Source organism: Mobula birostris, chromosome 25 (genome assembly GCF_030028105.1).
Source record: "Mobula birostris isolate sMobBir1 chromosome 25, sMobBir1.hap1, whole genome shotgun sequence".
Lineage (NCBI taxonomy): Eukaryota > Metazoa > Chordata > Chondrichthyes > Myliobatiformes > Myliobatidae > Mobula > Mobula birostris.
The window spans coordinates 56451637-56464997 of NC_092394.1; the positions used below are offsets into that span (position 1 = coordinate 56451637).

At 44.2% G+C, this 13361-nt stretch overlaps 1 protein-coding gene across 1 annotated transcript in view; it reads left to right on the plus strand.

Annotated features, from left to right (window-relative positions):
- Positions 1–13361, plus strand: part of LOC140187912 (breakpoint cluster region protein) — a 446198-nt gene that overhangs the window by 321222 nt on the left and 111615 nt on the right. Inside the window, exon 16 of the mRNA XM_072243771.1 lies at positions 12744–12875. Coding sequence (XP_072099872.1) covers positions 12744–12875 — 132 coding nt within the window. The remainder of the gene's footprint in view (positions 1–12743; positions 12876–13361) is intronic.

Genomic DNA, 13361 nt, shown 5'->3' on the forward strand with positions numbered 1-13361 from the left:
TATCATGGTGGACAAATCTCCAGAACCTAATGCAACGTAGCCCAGGCTGCAATGGGAGGGAAAGGAGGAGGTTGTAGGGCTTTGACAGAGATTTAAAATCTTTTCTGAGCGCGAGTGATGTGCCAGATGGCTGGAAGAAACAAATTCAGTATCCTTATTCAAGAACACCAGGGATAAGATGGGTAATTCTAGGCTAATGAATTTATTAATCTTAGGAAGTGAGTGGAAAATGGTCTGAAGGTTAGGATTAATCTATGTTTGGAAAGGCATTAGTTCTTCAGCAATATAGAATGGCTTTCAAAGGTTCTATTTAATGTCAGAGAAATATGTACAATATACATCCTGACATGCTTTTTCTTCGCAACCATCCACGAAGACAGAAGTACCCCAAAGAATGAATTGACAGTTAAACGTTAGAACCCCAAAGTCCCCCCCCAGCTCCCCTCCCTCCCGTGCACAAGCAGCAGCAAGCAACAATTACCCCCTCCCCCCACCGGCAAAAAAATGCATCGGCACGGCCACTGAGCTCTCAAGTGTGAGCAAAGCAACAGCAAAGACACAGACTTGCAGCTACCCCAAAGACTTTGCATATCACCCGGTATACGACATACCACAGGCTCGCTCTCTCCCTAATAAGGGAGAAGGAGGTGTCTCCATTTTCCCATCGAGCGGGGAGACATAACAAACAACTTGCTGGTTTGTGGTGTTAAAAGTCCATTATGTCCCTTTTTCTGGGCTCTATGCCTGAAGATCGCAAAGATCCCGTGTCTCCAGGCACACCGCAGATATCCCGGCTCCCCCGACGACACACGGGTCTCCTGCCGTGACATCGACCCTCGATCCACCCATCTCCAGAACCCTTAAGCCGAGCCCTTGGCGTGCCGAACAACAGCCGATTGTGAAACCCCGAGAGTGGCTCCCATTCCCACAAAGAACCAGAGTCAGTGTGTAACTCCAGGTCAGGGTCTTCAAAAGAATCCAGAAAGGGTAGAATAAAGATATTAAAGATGGAGATAGAGCTGTTTCCAAAGATGCAAGCAAAGGAGTCACTGTTTAGGGCCGTCATCACTTCGCTCCGCCTCTTCAAAGTTCGAAGTAAATTTATTATCAAAGTACATGGATGTACCTGGAGATTCGTTTTCTTGCAGGCATTTAAATGAAAAAGAGAAATAAATCAGAATTTACAAAAAACAAAACAAAGACTGACTAACCAATGTGCAAAAGAATACAAATTGTGCAAATTTAAAAATCTAGTAAGAACATGAGTTGCAGAGTCCTTGAAAGTGAAGGAAAGAAAGCCTTTGGTGGTGGGATACATTGTCTGACTAACTTGATTTCTTGAAGAAGTTAAAAATTATGTTGATTAGGGAAGTGCAGTTGATGTTGTCTACATGGCCTTAAGCAAGGCCTTTGACAAGGTCCCACACAGAAGATCCCATGGGCTACAAAGCAAGTTGCCAAATTGTATATCAAGTTAGCTTGGTAATTGGAGACAGGATAAGGTACAAAGAGACTTGGGAGTCCTAGTGCGGGAGTCCCTAACGGTTAACTTGCAGGTTGAGTTGGTAGTAAGGAAGGCAAATGCAATATTAACGTTCAAGAGGGCTATAATGTAAAAATCAATGATGTAATGACGAGCCTTTAAACCGTTGGGCATATCACATTTGGAGTAGTGTATGCAGTTTTGGGGCTCATGTCTAAAAAAGGTGTACTCAATTTGGAGAGGGTCAAGAGGTTTACGAGAATGATCCTGGGAATGAAATATTTTATGTATAAGGGGTATTTAATGGCTCTGGGCCTAAACTTGCTGGAGCTTAGAAGATTGAGATCTCATTGAAACCTCCCAAGTATTGAAAGCCTTGGACAAGGTGGACGTGGAGTGGGTGTTTCCAATTCCATAAGAATCTAGAACTTGAGAGCACAGCTGTAGAATAGAAGGATATACCATAAGAACAAAGATGTGGAGAAATTTCCTTAGCCAGAGATCTGTGGAATTCATTGCCACAGGCAGCCGTTGAGGCCAAGAAGTTGCTTATATTTAAAGCAGAGATTAGTAGGTCCTTAATAAGACCATAAGATGTAGGAGGAGAAGTAGGCCATTTGGCCCATCGAGTCTGCTCCACCATTCAATCATGAGCTGATCCAATTCTTCCAGTCATCCCCACTTCCCTGCTTTCACCCCATACCCTTTGATGCCCTGGCTAATCAAGAACCTATCTATCTCTGCCTTAAATACACCCATTGACTTGGCCTCCATAGCTGCTCATGGCAGCGAATTCCACAGATTTACCACCCTCTAACTAAAGTAATTTCTCCTCATCTCTGTTCTAAAAGGACGTCCTTCAATCCTGAAGTTGTGCCCTCTTGTCCTAGAACCCCCTACCAAGGGAAATAACTTTGCCATATCTAATCTGTTCAGGCCTTTTAACATTCGGAATGTTTCTCTGAGATCCCCCCTCATTCTCCTGAACTCCAGGGAATACAGCCTTAGAGCTGCCAGATGTTTCTCATACAGTAACCCTTTTATTCCTAGATTCATTCTTGTGAATCTTCTCTGAACCCTCTCCAATGTCAGTATATCCTTTCTAAAATAAGGAGCCCAAAACTGCACACAGTACTCCAAGTGTGGTCTCGTGAGTGCCTTATACAGCCTCGACATCACATCCCTGCTCTTATATTCTATACCTCTAGAAATGAATGCCAACATTTTGCCTTCTTCACAACTGTCTCATCCTGGAGGTTAACCTTTAGGGTACCTTGCACAAGGACTCCCAAGTACCTTTGCACCTCTGCATTTTGAATTCTCTCCCCATCTAACTAATAGTCTGCCTGTTTATTTCTTCCACCAAAGCGCATGACCATACACTTTCCAACATTGTATTTCATTTGCCACTTCTTTGCCCATTCCCCTAAACTATCTAAGTCTCTCTGCAGGCTCTCTGTTTCCTCAAGAATAGCCGTTCTTCCACCTATCTTTGTTTCATCAGCAAATTTAGCCACAGATCCATTAATACTGTAGTCCAGATTATTGACATACATCATAAAAAGCAGCGGTCCCAACACAGACCCCTGTGGAACTCCACTGGTAACCGGCAACCAGCCAGAATGGGATCCTTTTATTCCCACTCTCTGTTTTCTGCCGACCAACCAATGCTCCTTTGTCTACCCTGCTTGTAATTTCCTCAAATAATTGCAGTCAGTTTGTCAGGCAGGACTTTCTTTCCAGGAAACCATGCTGGCTTTGGCCCATCTTGTCATGTCCCTCCAGGTACTCCGTAGTCTCATCAATTCCAACAACTTCCCAACCACTGATTAGTAAGATACTTTATACTTTATTGTCGCCAAACAACTGATACTAGAGCATACAATCATCACAGCAATATTTGATTCTGCTCTTCATGCTCCCTGGAGTACAAATCAATAGTAAATATTAAAATTTAAATTATAAATCATAAATAGAAAATAGAAAAGGGAAAGTAAGGCAGTGCAAAGGGTCAGGATCCGTTCAGCAGTCTTATCGCAGTTGGAAAGAAGCTGTTCCCAAATCTGGCCATACGAGTCTTCAAGCTCCTGAGCCTTCTCCCGGAGGGAAGAGGGACGAAAAGTGTGTTGGCTGGGTGGGTCGTGTCCTTGATTATCCTGGCAGCACTGCTCCGACAGCGTGGGGTGTAAAGTGAGTCCAAGGACAGAAGATTGGTTTGTGTGATGTACTGGGCTGTGTTCATGATCTTCTACAGCTTCTTCCGATCTTGAACAGGACAACTTCCATACCAGGTTGTGATGCACCCCAGAAGAATGCTTTCTACAGTGCATCTATAAAAATTAGTGAGTGTTTTAGTGGACATACCAAATTTCCTTAGCTTCCTCAGGAAGTAAAGGTGCTGGTGGGCCTTCTTGGCAGTGGACTGTGCTTGGCTGGACCAAGTCAGATCATTTGTGATATTGACCCCGAGGAACTTGAAGCTTTTGACCTGTTCCACTTGCGCACCACCGATGTAAATTGGGTTGTGCGGTCCACTACTCCTTCTGAAGTCAACAACCAATTCCTTCGTCTTGCTGACATTGAGGGATAGGTTATTGTCTTCGCACCATGCCACCACGTTCTTAATTTCCTCTCTGTACTCAAACTCATCATTACCCGAGATACGGCCTACAGTAGTGGTGTCATCAGCAAACTTATATATTGAGTTTAACGGAAACTTGGCTACACAATCATGGGTATATAGTGAGTACAGCAGGGGGCTGAGTACACAGCCTTGTGGGGCACCGGTGCTCAGAGTGATTGTAGAGGAGAGCTTGCCTCCTATTTTTACAGCCTGGGTCCTGTCTGTGAGGAAGTTGGAGATCCAGCTGCAGATCTGAGTCAAAGATTACAGTAAGAAGGCAAGGAATGTAAGATCGTCAAAGATTACAGTAAGAAGGCAAGGAATAGGGTTGAGAGGGAAAACAACTCAGCCATGACTGAATGGCAGAGCCCACTTAATGGACTGAATGGCCTAATTCTGCTTCTCTGTCCTGTGGTGGACAATTGCTTTTGTGATGGAAACCTGTGACCAGTCGTGTATAAGACGGATCCATGCTGGATTGTTACTGTTTGTTATTAACAATTTACAATTGTTACTGATTACTTAGTGAATTTGATGGTGTTGTTGATAGTGAAGAGGATACAGAACATAGAACATCACAACACAGTACAGGTCCTTTGGCCCACAATGGGCTGGGCAGTAGCAGATGGAGCTTAATCTTAGCAACACACACAACACGCTGGAGGAACTCAGCAGGTCGGGCAGCATCCATGGAAACGATTAGTCAACGTTTCAGGCCGGAACCTTCATCCTGACGAATGGTTCCGGCCCGAAACGTTGACTGATTGTTTCCACGGATGCTGCCCGACCTGCTGAGTTCCTGCAGCGAGTTGTGAGTGTTGCTTTGACTCCAGCATCTGCAGAGTATATTGGAGTTTAGTCTTAAGTGTGGTGTGATGCATTTTAACAGGGCTTATAAGGCTAGGACCTAGACAGTGAGTCCTCAGGAATACTGAGTAACAGAGGGACGTTGGTGTGCAAATCAACACATCTTTAAGATAAATAAGCTGGTATAGAAGGCATCTTTAATAATAACTTTAGTTAAGACCGTAAGACATAGGAGTAGAATCAGGCCATTCAGCACATCGAATCTGCTCCGCCATTCCATCATGGCTGATCCCAGATCCCAATCAACCCCACAAACTTGCCTCTTACTGTATCCTTTGATTCTCTGACTGATCAGGAAACGGTCAATTTTTGCCTTAAATATACGCAAAGTCTTGGCCTCCACCACAGTGTGTGGCAGGGTATTTCACCGATTCACCACTCTTTGGCTAGAAAAATTCCTCCTTACCTCTGTTCTAAAAGGTCACCCCTCAATTTTGAGGCTGTGCCCTCTAGTTCTGGATACCCCCACCAGAGGAAATATCCTTTCCACATGCACCCTATTTAGTCCTTTCAACATTCGGTAGGTTCAAATGAGGTTCCCCGGCATTCTCCTAAATTCCAGTGAGTACAGGACCAATGCTGCCAAATGCTGCTCATATGTTAACCCTTTCATTCCCAGAATCATTGTTGTGAACCTCCTCTGGACTCTCCAGTGGCAACACATCCTTTCTAAGATATGGGGCCCAAAACTGTTGACAGTACTCCCTGGCTAGTGACTTATAAAGGCTCAGCTTTATCTCCTTGCTTTTATATTCAGTTCCCCTTGAAATAAATGCCAATTTTGCAGTTGCCTTCTTTATCACAGACTCAACCTGTAAATTAACCTATTGGTGGTCTTGCATGAGGACTCCTAATCCCTCTGCACCTCTGACGTTTGAACCTTCTCCCCATTTAGATAATAGTCTGCACGATTGTTCTTTTTACCAAAATGCATTATCATACTTTATTCCATCTGCCATTTTTTTTGCCCATTCTTCCAATTTGTCTAAGTCCTGCTACAATCGTATTGCTTCTTCAACACTATCTACCCCATCCCCCCACACCCATCTCCATATCATCCACAAACCTTACCATAAAGCCATCAATTCCATTATCCAAATCACTGACAAATAATGTGAAAAGTAGCAGTCCCAATACTGACCCCTGAGGAGCAACCCTAGTCACTGAATGCCAACCAGAAAAAGCCCCTTTTATTCCCACTCACTGCCTCCTGCCTGTCAGCCATTCCTCTATCAATGCCAGTATCTTTCCTGTAACACCATAGGATTTTAATTGTTCGGCAGTTTCGTGTGTGGCACCTTATCAAATGCCTTGTAAAAGCCAAGTAAATGACATCCACTGCTTCTCCTTTGTTCACCCTGCTTGTTACTTCCTTGAAGAACTCTAATAGATTTGTCAGGCAAGATTTCCCTTGGCAGAAACCATGCTGACTTCGACTTATTTTATCATTAGTGTCCAAGTATCACGAAACATCCTTAATAATAGGCATTGATCATGTGGATAGTCAGAGGCTTTTTCCTGGGGGTGAAATGGCTAGCATGAGAGGGCACAGTTTTAAGGTGCTTAGAAGTAGGTACGGAGGAGATGTCAAGGATAAGTTTTTTTTTTACGCTGAGAGTGGTGAGTGTGTGGAATGGGCTGCCAGCGACGGTGGTGGAGGTGGATATGATAGGGTCTTTTAAGAGACTCCTGCACAGGTACATGGAGCTCAGAAAGATAGAGGGCTATGGGTAACCTTAGGTAATTTCTAAGGTAAGGACATGTTCAGCGCAGCTTTGTGGGCCGAAGGGCCTGTATTGTGCTGTAGGTTTTCTATGTTTCTAACACTTTCCCAACCGCTGGCCTGTAATTTCTTTTCTTTTGCTTTCCTCCCTCCTTAGAGTGACATTTGCAATCTTCCAGTCCTCCGGGACCATACCAGAATCAAGTGATTCTTGAAAGATCATAACCAATGCATCTGTTATCTCTTCAGCAACCTCTCTCAGAACTCTGGGATGTAGTCCATCTTGTCCAGATGACTTATCCACCTTAAAACCTTTGAATTTGCCTAGCACTTTTTCCTTTGTAATCGCAAGGCACTCACTCCTGCTCCTTGACACTCATGGACCTCTGGCACACTGCTAGTGTCTTCCACAGTGAAGACTGATGCAGTGTTCCCATTAAGTTCATCTGCCATTTCTTTGTCTCTCATCACTACCTCACCTGTATCATTTTCCAGTGGTCCAATATCAACCCTCACCCACTTTTACACTTTATATAACTGAAAAAGCTTGGTATCTTGCTTTGCCCTCATGAGGGTTCGTTTGCGCTCATATTTCACCTTTTCCCTTCTTTTAGCTTTTTTAGTTGCCTTTTTTTAGATTTTAAAAGCTTCCCAGTCATCCAATTTCCTACTCACTTTTGCTACCTTTTATGTCGTTCTTAACTTCCCTTGTCAGCCACGGTTGCCTACCCCTACCATTTGAGAACAACTTCTGTGGGACATTTCTATTCTGTGCCTTGTGAACTACTCCCAGAAATTTCAGTCATTTCTGTCATCCCTGCCAGTATCCTCCTCCAATCCACCATGCCTCTATAATTCCCTTTATTTCATTGCAATATTGATACATATGACTAAGGCTTCTCCCTCTCAAATTGCAGTATGAATTCAATCATACTGTGAACACTGTCTCCTTCGGGTTCCTTTACATTAAGCTCCCTAATAAGATCTGGGTTATTACACTACAGCCAATCTAAGATCTAAGCTAAAAAGAGGGTGTTTAGAGATTGAAATAGGGAGGAGCTGAGGGCAATACAGAGGGAACTGAAAGCCAGGATCAGGGAGGCTAAAAACAGGTACAGGAGGAAGCTTGAGTGGAAACTCCAGCAGAACAACATGAGAGAGGGCTGGAGGGGGATGAGAACCATCACTGGGTTCCGGCAAACTAGCAACAGAGTAGCTGAAGGAAGTGTGGACAGGGCCAATGAACTTAACCTGTTCTTTAACAGATTTGACATTGTGGCCCCTGCCCATCCCACACATGAGCCATCTGTTGTCGGCCCTCAACCAACACATATTCCACTCTCCCCTCCTACCCCTCCTCACAGTCCCCCACCCTGCTCTCATGACTATACCCCTTCTCCACACGAAACTACCACGGTGGGCTTCACAGCTGAACAGGTGAGAAGACAGCTGAAACGTCTCAACCCAAGCAAGGCTGCAGGACCGGATGGTGTCAGTACCAGGGTGCTCAAAGCCTGTGCCCCTCAGCTATGTGGAGTACTTTGCCATGCATTCAATCTGAGCCTGAGGCTCCGGAGGGTTCCTGTACAGTGGAAGACATCCTGCCTCGTCCCTGTGCCGAAGATGCCGCGCCCCAGCGGCCTCAATGACTACAGACTGGTGGCATTGACCTCCCACATCATGAAGACCCTGGAGAGACTTGTTCTGGAGCTGCTCCAGCCTATAGTCAGGCCACACTTAGATCCTCTCCAGTTCGCCTACCAGCCCCATCTACCTGCTGAACCGTGTCTACGCCCACCTGGACAAGCCAGTGAGCACTGTGAGGGTCATGTTTTTTGACCTCTCCAGTGCATTCAACACCATCCGCTCTGCTCTGCTGGGGGAGAAACTGACAGCGATGCAGGTGGCTGCTTCCCTGGTGTCATGGATTCTTGATTACCTGACTGGCAGACCACAGTACGTGTGCTTGCAACACTGTGTGTCCGACAGAGTGATCAGCAGCACTGGGGCTCCACAGGGGACTGTCTTGTCTCCCTTTCTCTTCACCATTTACACCTCGGACTTCAACTACTGCACAGAGCCTTGTCATCTTCAGAAGTTTTCGGATGACTCTGCCACAGTTGGATGCATCAGCCAGGGAGATGAGGCTGAGTACAGGGCTACGGTAGGAAACTTTGTCACATGGTGTGAGCAGAATTATCTGCAGCTTAATGTGAAAAAGACTAAGGAGCTGGTGGTAGACCTGAGGAGAGCTAAGGTACCGGTGACCCCTGTTTCCATCCAGGGGGTCAGTGTGGACATGGTGGAGGATTACAGATACCTGGGGATATGAATTGACAATAAACTGCGCTGGTCAAAGAACACTGAGGCTGTCTACAAGAAGGGTCAGAGCCGTCTCTATTTCCTGAGAGACTAAGATCTTTTGACATCTACCGGATGATGCTGAGGATGTTCTACGAGTCTATGGTGGCCAGTGCGATCATGTTTGCTTTTGTGTGCTGGGGCAGCCGGCTGAGGGTAGCAGACACCAACAGAGTCAACAAACTCATTCGTAAGGCCAGTGATGTTGTGGGGATGGAACTGGACTCTTTGACGGTGGTGTCTAAGTTGCATGCCATCTTGGTCAATGCCTCCCATCCACTACATAATGTACTGGGTGGGCACAGGAGTACATTCAGCCAGAGACTCATTCCACCGAGATGAAGCACAGAGCGTCATAGGACATCATTTCTGCCTGTGGCCGTCAAACTTTACAACTCCTCCCTTGGAGGGTCAGACACCCTGAGCCAATAGTCTGGTCCTGGCCTTATTTCATAATTTACTGGCATAATTTACATATTACTATTTAACTACTTATGGTTCTATAACTATTTATTATATATGGTGCAACTGTAACGAAAACCAATTTCCCCCAGGGTCAATAAAGTATGACTATGACTCTGACTATGACTATGAAGAACACTTTTTTTTGAGTAGGCTTATTTCCAAGCTGCTCTGAAAAGCCATCTCGTAGGCATTCAGCAAATTCCCTCTCTTGGGATCCGACACCAACCTGATTTTCCCAATCCTGTTGCATATTGAAGTTCCCAATTACAATTGTGACATTACCCTTATTACATGCCTTTTCCAGCTCCCTTTGAAATCCCAACCAGACATCTTGGCTACTATTTGGAGGCCTATAAATGATTCCCATAATGTTATTTTTACTCTTGCAGTTTCTTAACTACAAAGTTTCAACATTCTCTGACCCCATGTTACCTCTTTTTGAAGATGTAATTTCATCTCTTACCAACAGAGCTACACCACTGCCTTCCTGCTTGTCCTTTCAATACAGCGTATATCCTTTGATGTTAGGCACCCAACTATGGCCTTCTTTCAGCCATGACTCAGTGATACCCACAACGTCATGCCGAGTTTGTGCACCTTATTTAGAATGCTACGCACATTTAAATACAACACCTTCAGTCCTGCGTTCCTTTTGAGTTTTGCCTCTGTGGTACAATTTAACTCTTTGCTCTGACTGCACTTGTACCCAATCATTAGCCTGTCTTTCCTTACACTCATGTTACATCCATCATCTACTTGTAAACCTACTGGTTCCCATCCTTGTGCCATATTAGTTTAAACTGCTCCCAACTGCTGTAACTTAATTCTGGTTAAGTTACAACTGTAATATTGTTGATTGTTTTATTATTGTCACATGTTCCAAGATACAGTGAAAATATTTGTTTGCATGTCACTTAGATCATTCCATACCTAAGTACATTTAGCACAAAAGGGAAACAAAGCAGAATAGCCAACCACTTTAATTTCTATCTGCATTCCCAATTCGACCTGTCAATCCATGGTCTCTTCTTCTGTCACGATGAGGACAGTCTCAAGTTTCAAAGGTACATTTAATGTCAGAAATGTATACAGTGTACCTCTTGAAATGCTTTTTCTACGCAACCATCCATGAAAACAGGAGTGCCCCAAAGAATGAAAGACAGTTAAATGTTAGAACATCAAAGTCCCCCCAGCTCCTCTCCCTACTGCGCGTAAGCAGCAGCAAGCAATGATCCCTTCTCCCCCCACCGGCAAAAGAAAAGCATCAGCACCCACCACGGAGCACTCAAACATGAGCAAAGCAGCAGCAGAGACACAGACTTGTAGTACTCCAAAGACTTCATTGTTCACCCGGCATTCAACATACCACAGGCTCACTCTCTCTCTAATAAAGGAGAAAGACATGTCTACACTTCACAGTGAGAGGGGAGACATAACAAACAGCTCACATTTACAATGATAAAAGTCTGTTATGTCACTTTTTTCAAGCTCTGTGCCCAAAGATCTTGAGTCTCTGGGCACACAGCCGTAGATCTTCCGACTCCCCCGACGACACACGGATCTCCTGCCATGACACTGACCTTGGATCCATCCGTCTCCAGAGCCCCAAGATTCTAGGCCTCCAAAAGGGAACCGAACTCTTAGGCTGAGCCCTTGGCATTCTGAACAACGGCCAGTTATGAAACCCTAAGAGCAAGTCCCATTTCTGCAAAGAACTGTAGTGAGTATGTAACTCCAGGTCAGGGTCTTCAAAAGAACCCTGAAAGGAAAAAATAGAGATATTGATGGTGGAAATAGAGCTATTTCTGAAGGTGCAAGGAAAGGAGTTGCCATTTAGCGCCATCATCACTTTGCTCCGCATCCGATCAGTTGCAGGAGTAACACCCCATGTTCCACCTAGATACACTCTAAACTGATGGCATGAACATCAATTTCTCCTTCAGATAATTTTTCCCCTCCCCTTTCCCTCTTCTGTTCCCCACTTTGGCCTCTTGCCTCTTACCTTTTGCCCTCACCTGGTGCTCCTGATCGTTTCTTTTCTCCCATGGTCCACTCTCCTCTCCTATCAGATTCTTTCTTCTTCAGCCCTTTACATTTTCCCACTATCATCCCCCCACCCACCTGGCTTCACGTATCACCTCTAGCTTGTATCCATTCCCTTCCCCCACCACCTTATTCTGGCATCTCCCTCCTTCCATTCCGGTCTTGATGAAGGTTCTCAGCCCAAAACGTCAACTGTTGATCCTTCTCCATAGATGCTGACTGACCTGCTGAGTTCCTGCTGTGTTTTGTGGGTGATGCTTTGAATTCCTAGCATCTGCAGCATCTCTTGTGTAAAGTACAGCATTATAGTTAGAGAAAAAGTACAGTGCAAGTTGACAATTAAAGTGCAAGAGACATGATGAGGCAAAGTTTGTATTATGCATTGTATTTGCTAATAATTCCATAATGGAGGTGTATGAAGAATCAGAATCAGGTTTGATTTCACTGACATATCACAAAATTTGTTGTTTTGCGGCAGCATTACAGTGGAATACATAAAAAATAATATAAATTGCAATAAGAAATATATATTAAAAATGAAATTAAATTATTAGTGCAAAAAGAGAGCAAAAATAGTGAGGTGGTGTTCATGGAGTGGTTCAGTATCCATCCAGAAACATCTTCTGCTACCTGTACCTCCTCTCTGATGTTAGTAATACAAAGAAAGCCTGTCTTGGTTCATGGGAGTCTTCAATGACTGATGCCAACTTTTTGAGGCATTGCATCTGGAATATGTTCTCAAGGCTGGGGATGTTATTGCCCATGATGAAACTTTATAATGTTTTCTGATCCTGTTCAGTGGTCCCAGCCCATACCAGTTAGAATCTGTAGAAATTTGCTCGAGATTTTGGTGACATACTAAATCTCCTCAAACTCTTAGAGAGATGTAGCTGCTGGTGTCCCTTCTGCATAATTACATCAAGATGTTGGGCCTAGTATAGATCCCTGACCCCTCCATGAAGACTGGTGTATGTTTCCTCCATTTCCTCTTCCTGAAGTCCACAATTAATTCCTTCATTTTACTGAGGTTGGCTGCAAGTTTGTTGTGAATCAATCTACTAGCCGATCTATCTCACTCCTTTATGCTGTAAGATATATCAAAAAGAGGAAATTCCCTACAGTTCAAACTTCTACAGTTTACTTTCACATTTTTAATTCTCTTTTTTTTAAAAAAACAGGAATTTGAGATTGAATTAGAAGGCTCTCAGACCCTAAGAATTCTGAGTTACGAAAAATGCTACAACAAAACCAAGCTCCCCAAAGAAGATGCCGAAATTACAGATAAAATCATGGGGAAAGGGCAGATTCAGGTACGTCCATGTAATCTCAACTACAGAACTCTGGTTCTCTGTGTGGTTAATGAGTTACCTGTTACATTTTCTTTAACTTACTTAATGTGAAGTAGTTACTGATAGACTTGAATGTCATTACAGTGATTATGCCACAATGGTAACAGTCATTTCCCCAGGTTAAGGGAGTCCAAAACAAAGGATTAAAGAATATAGAACATTACAGCACAGTACAGGCCCCTCAGCTCAGGATGTTGCAATGGCCTTTCAACTTACGCCAGGATCAATCTCACCCTTCCCTCTCATATAGCCCTCCATTTTTCTATCATCCATGTGCGTATCTAAGAGTCTCTTTATGTATTTGCCTGCACCATCAAACCCATCAGCATGTTACACACACCCACCACACTCCCCTATATTGTCCTCTGATCACTTTAAAATTACGCTCCTCATATTAGTGGTTTCTGCCCTGGAAAAAGTCTCTGGCTGTCGATTCGATTCATGCCT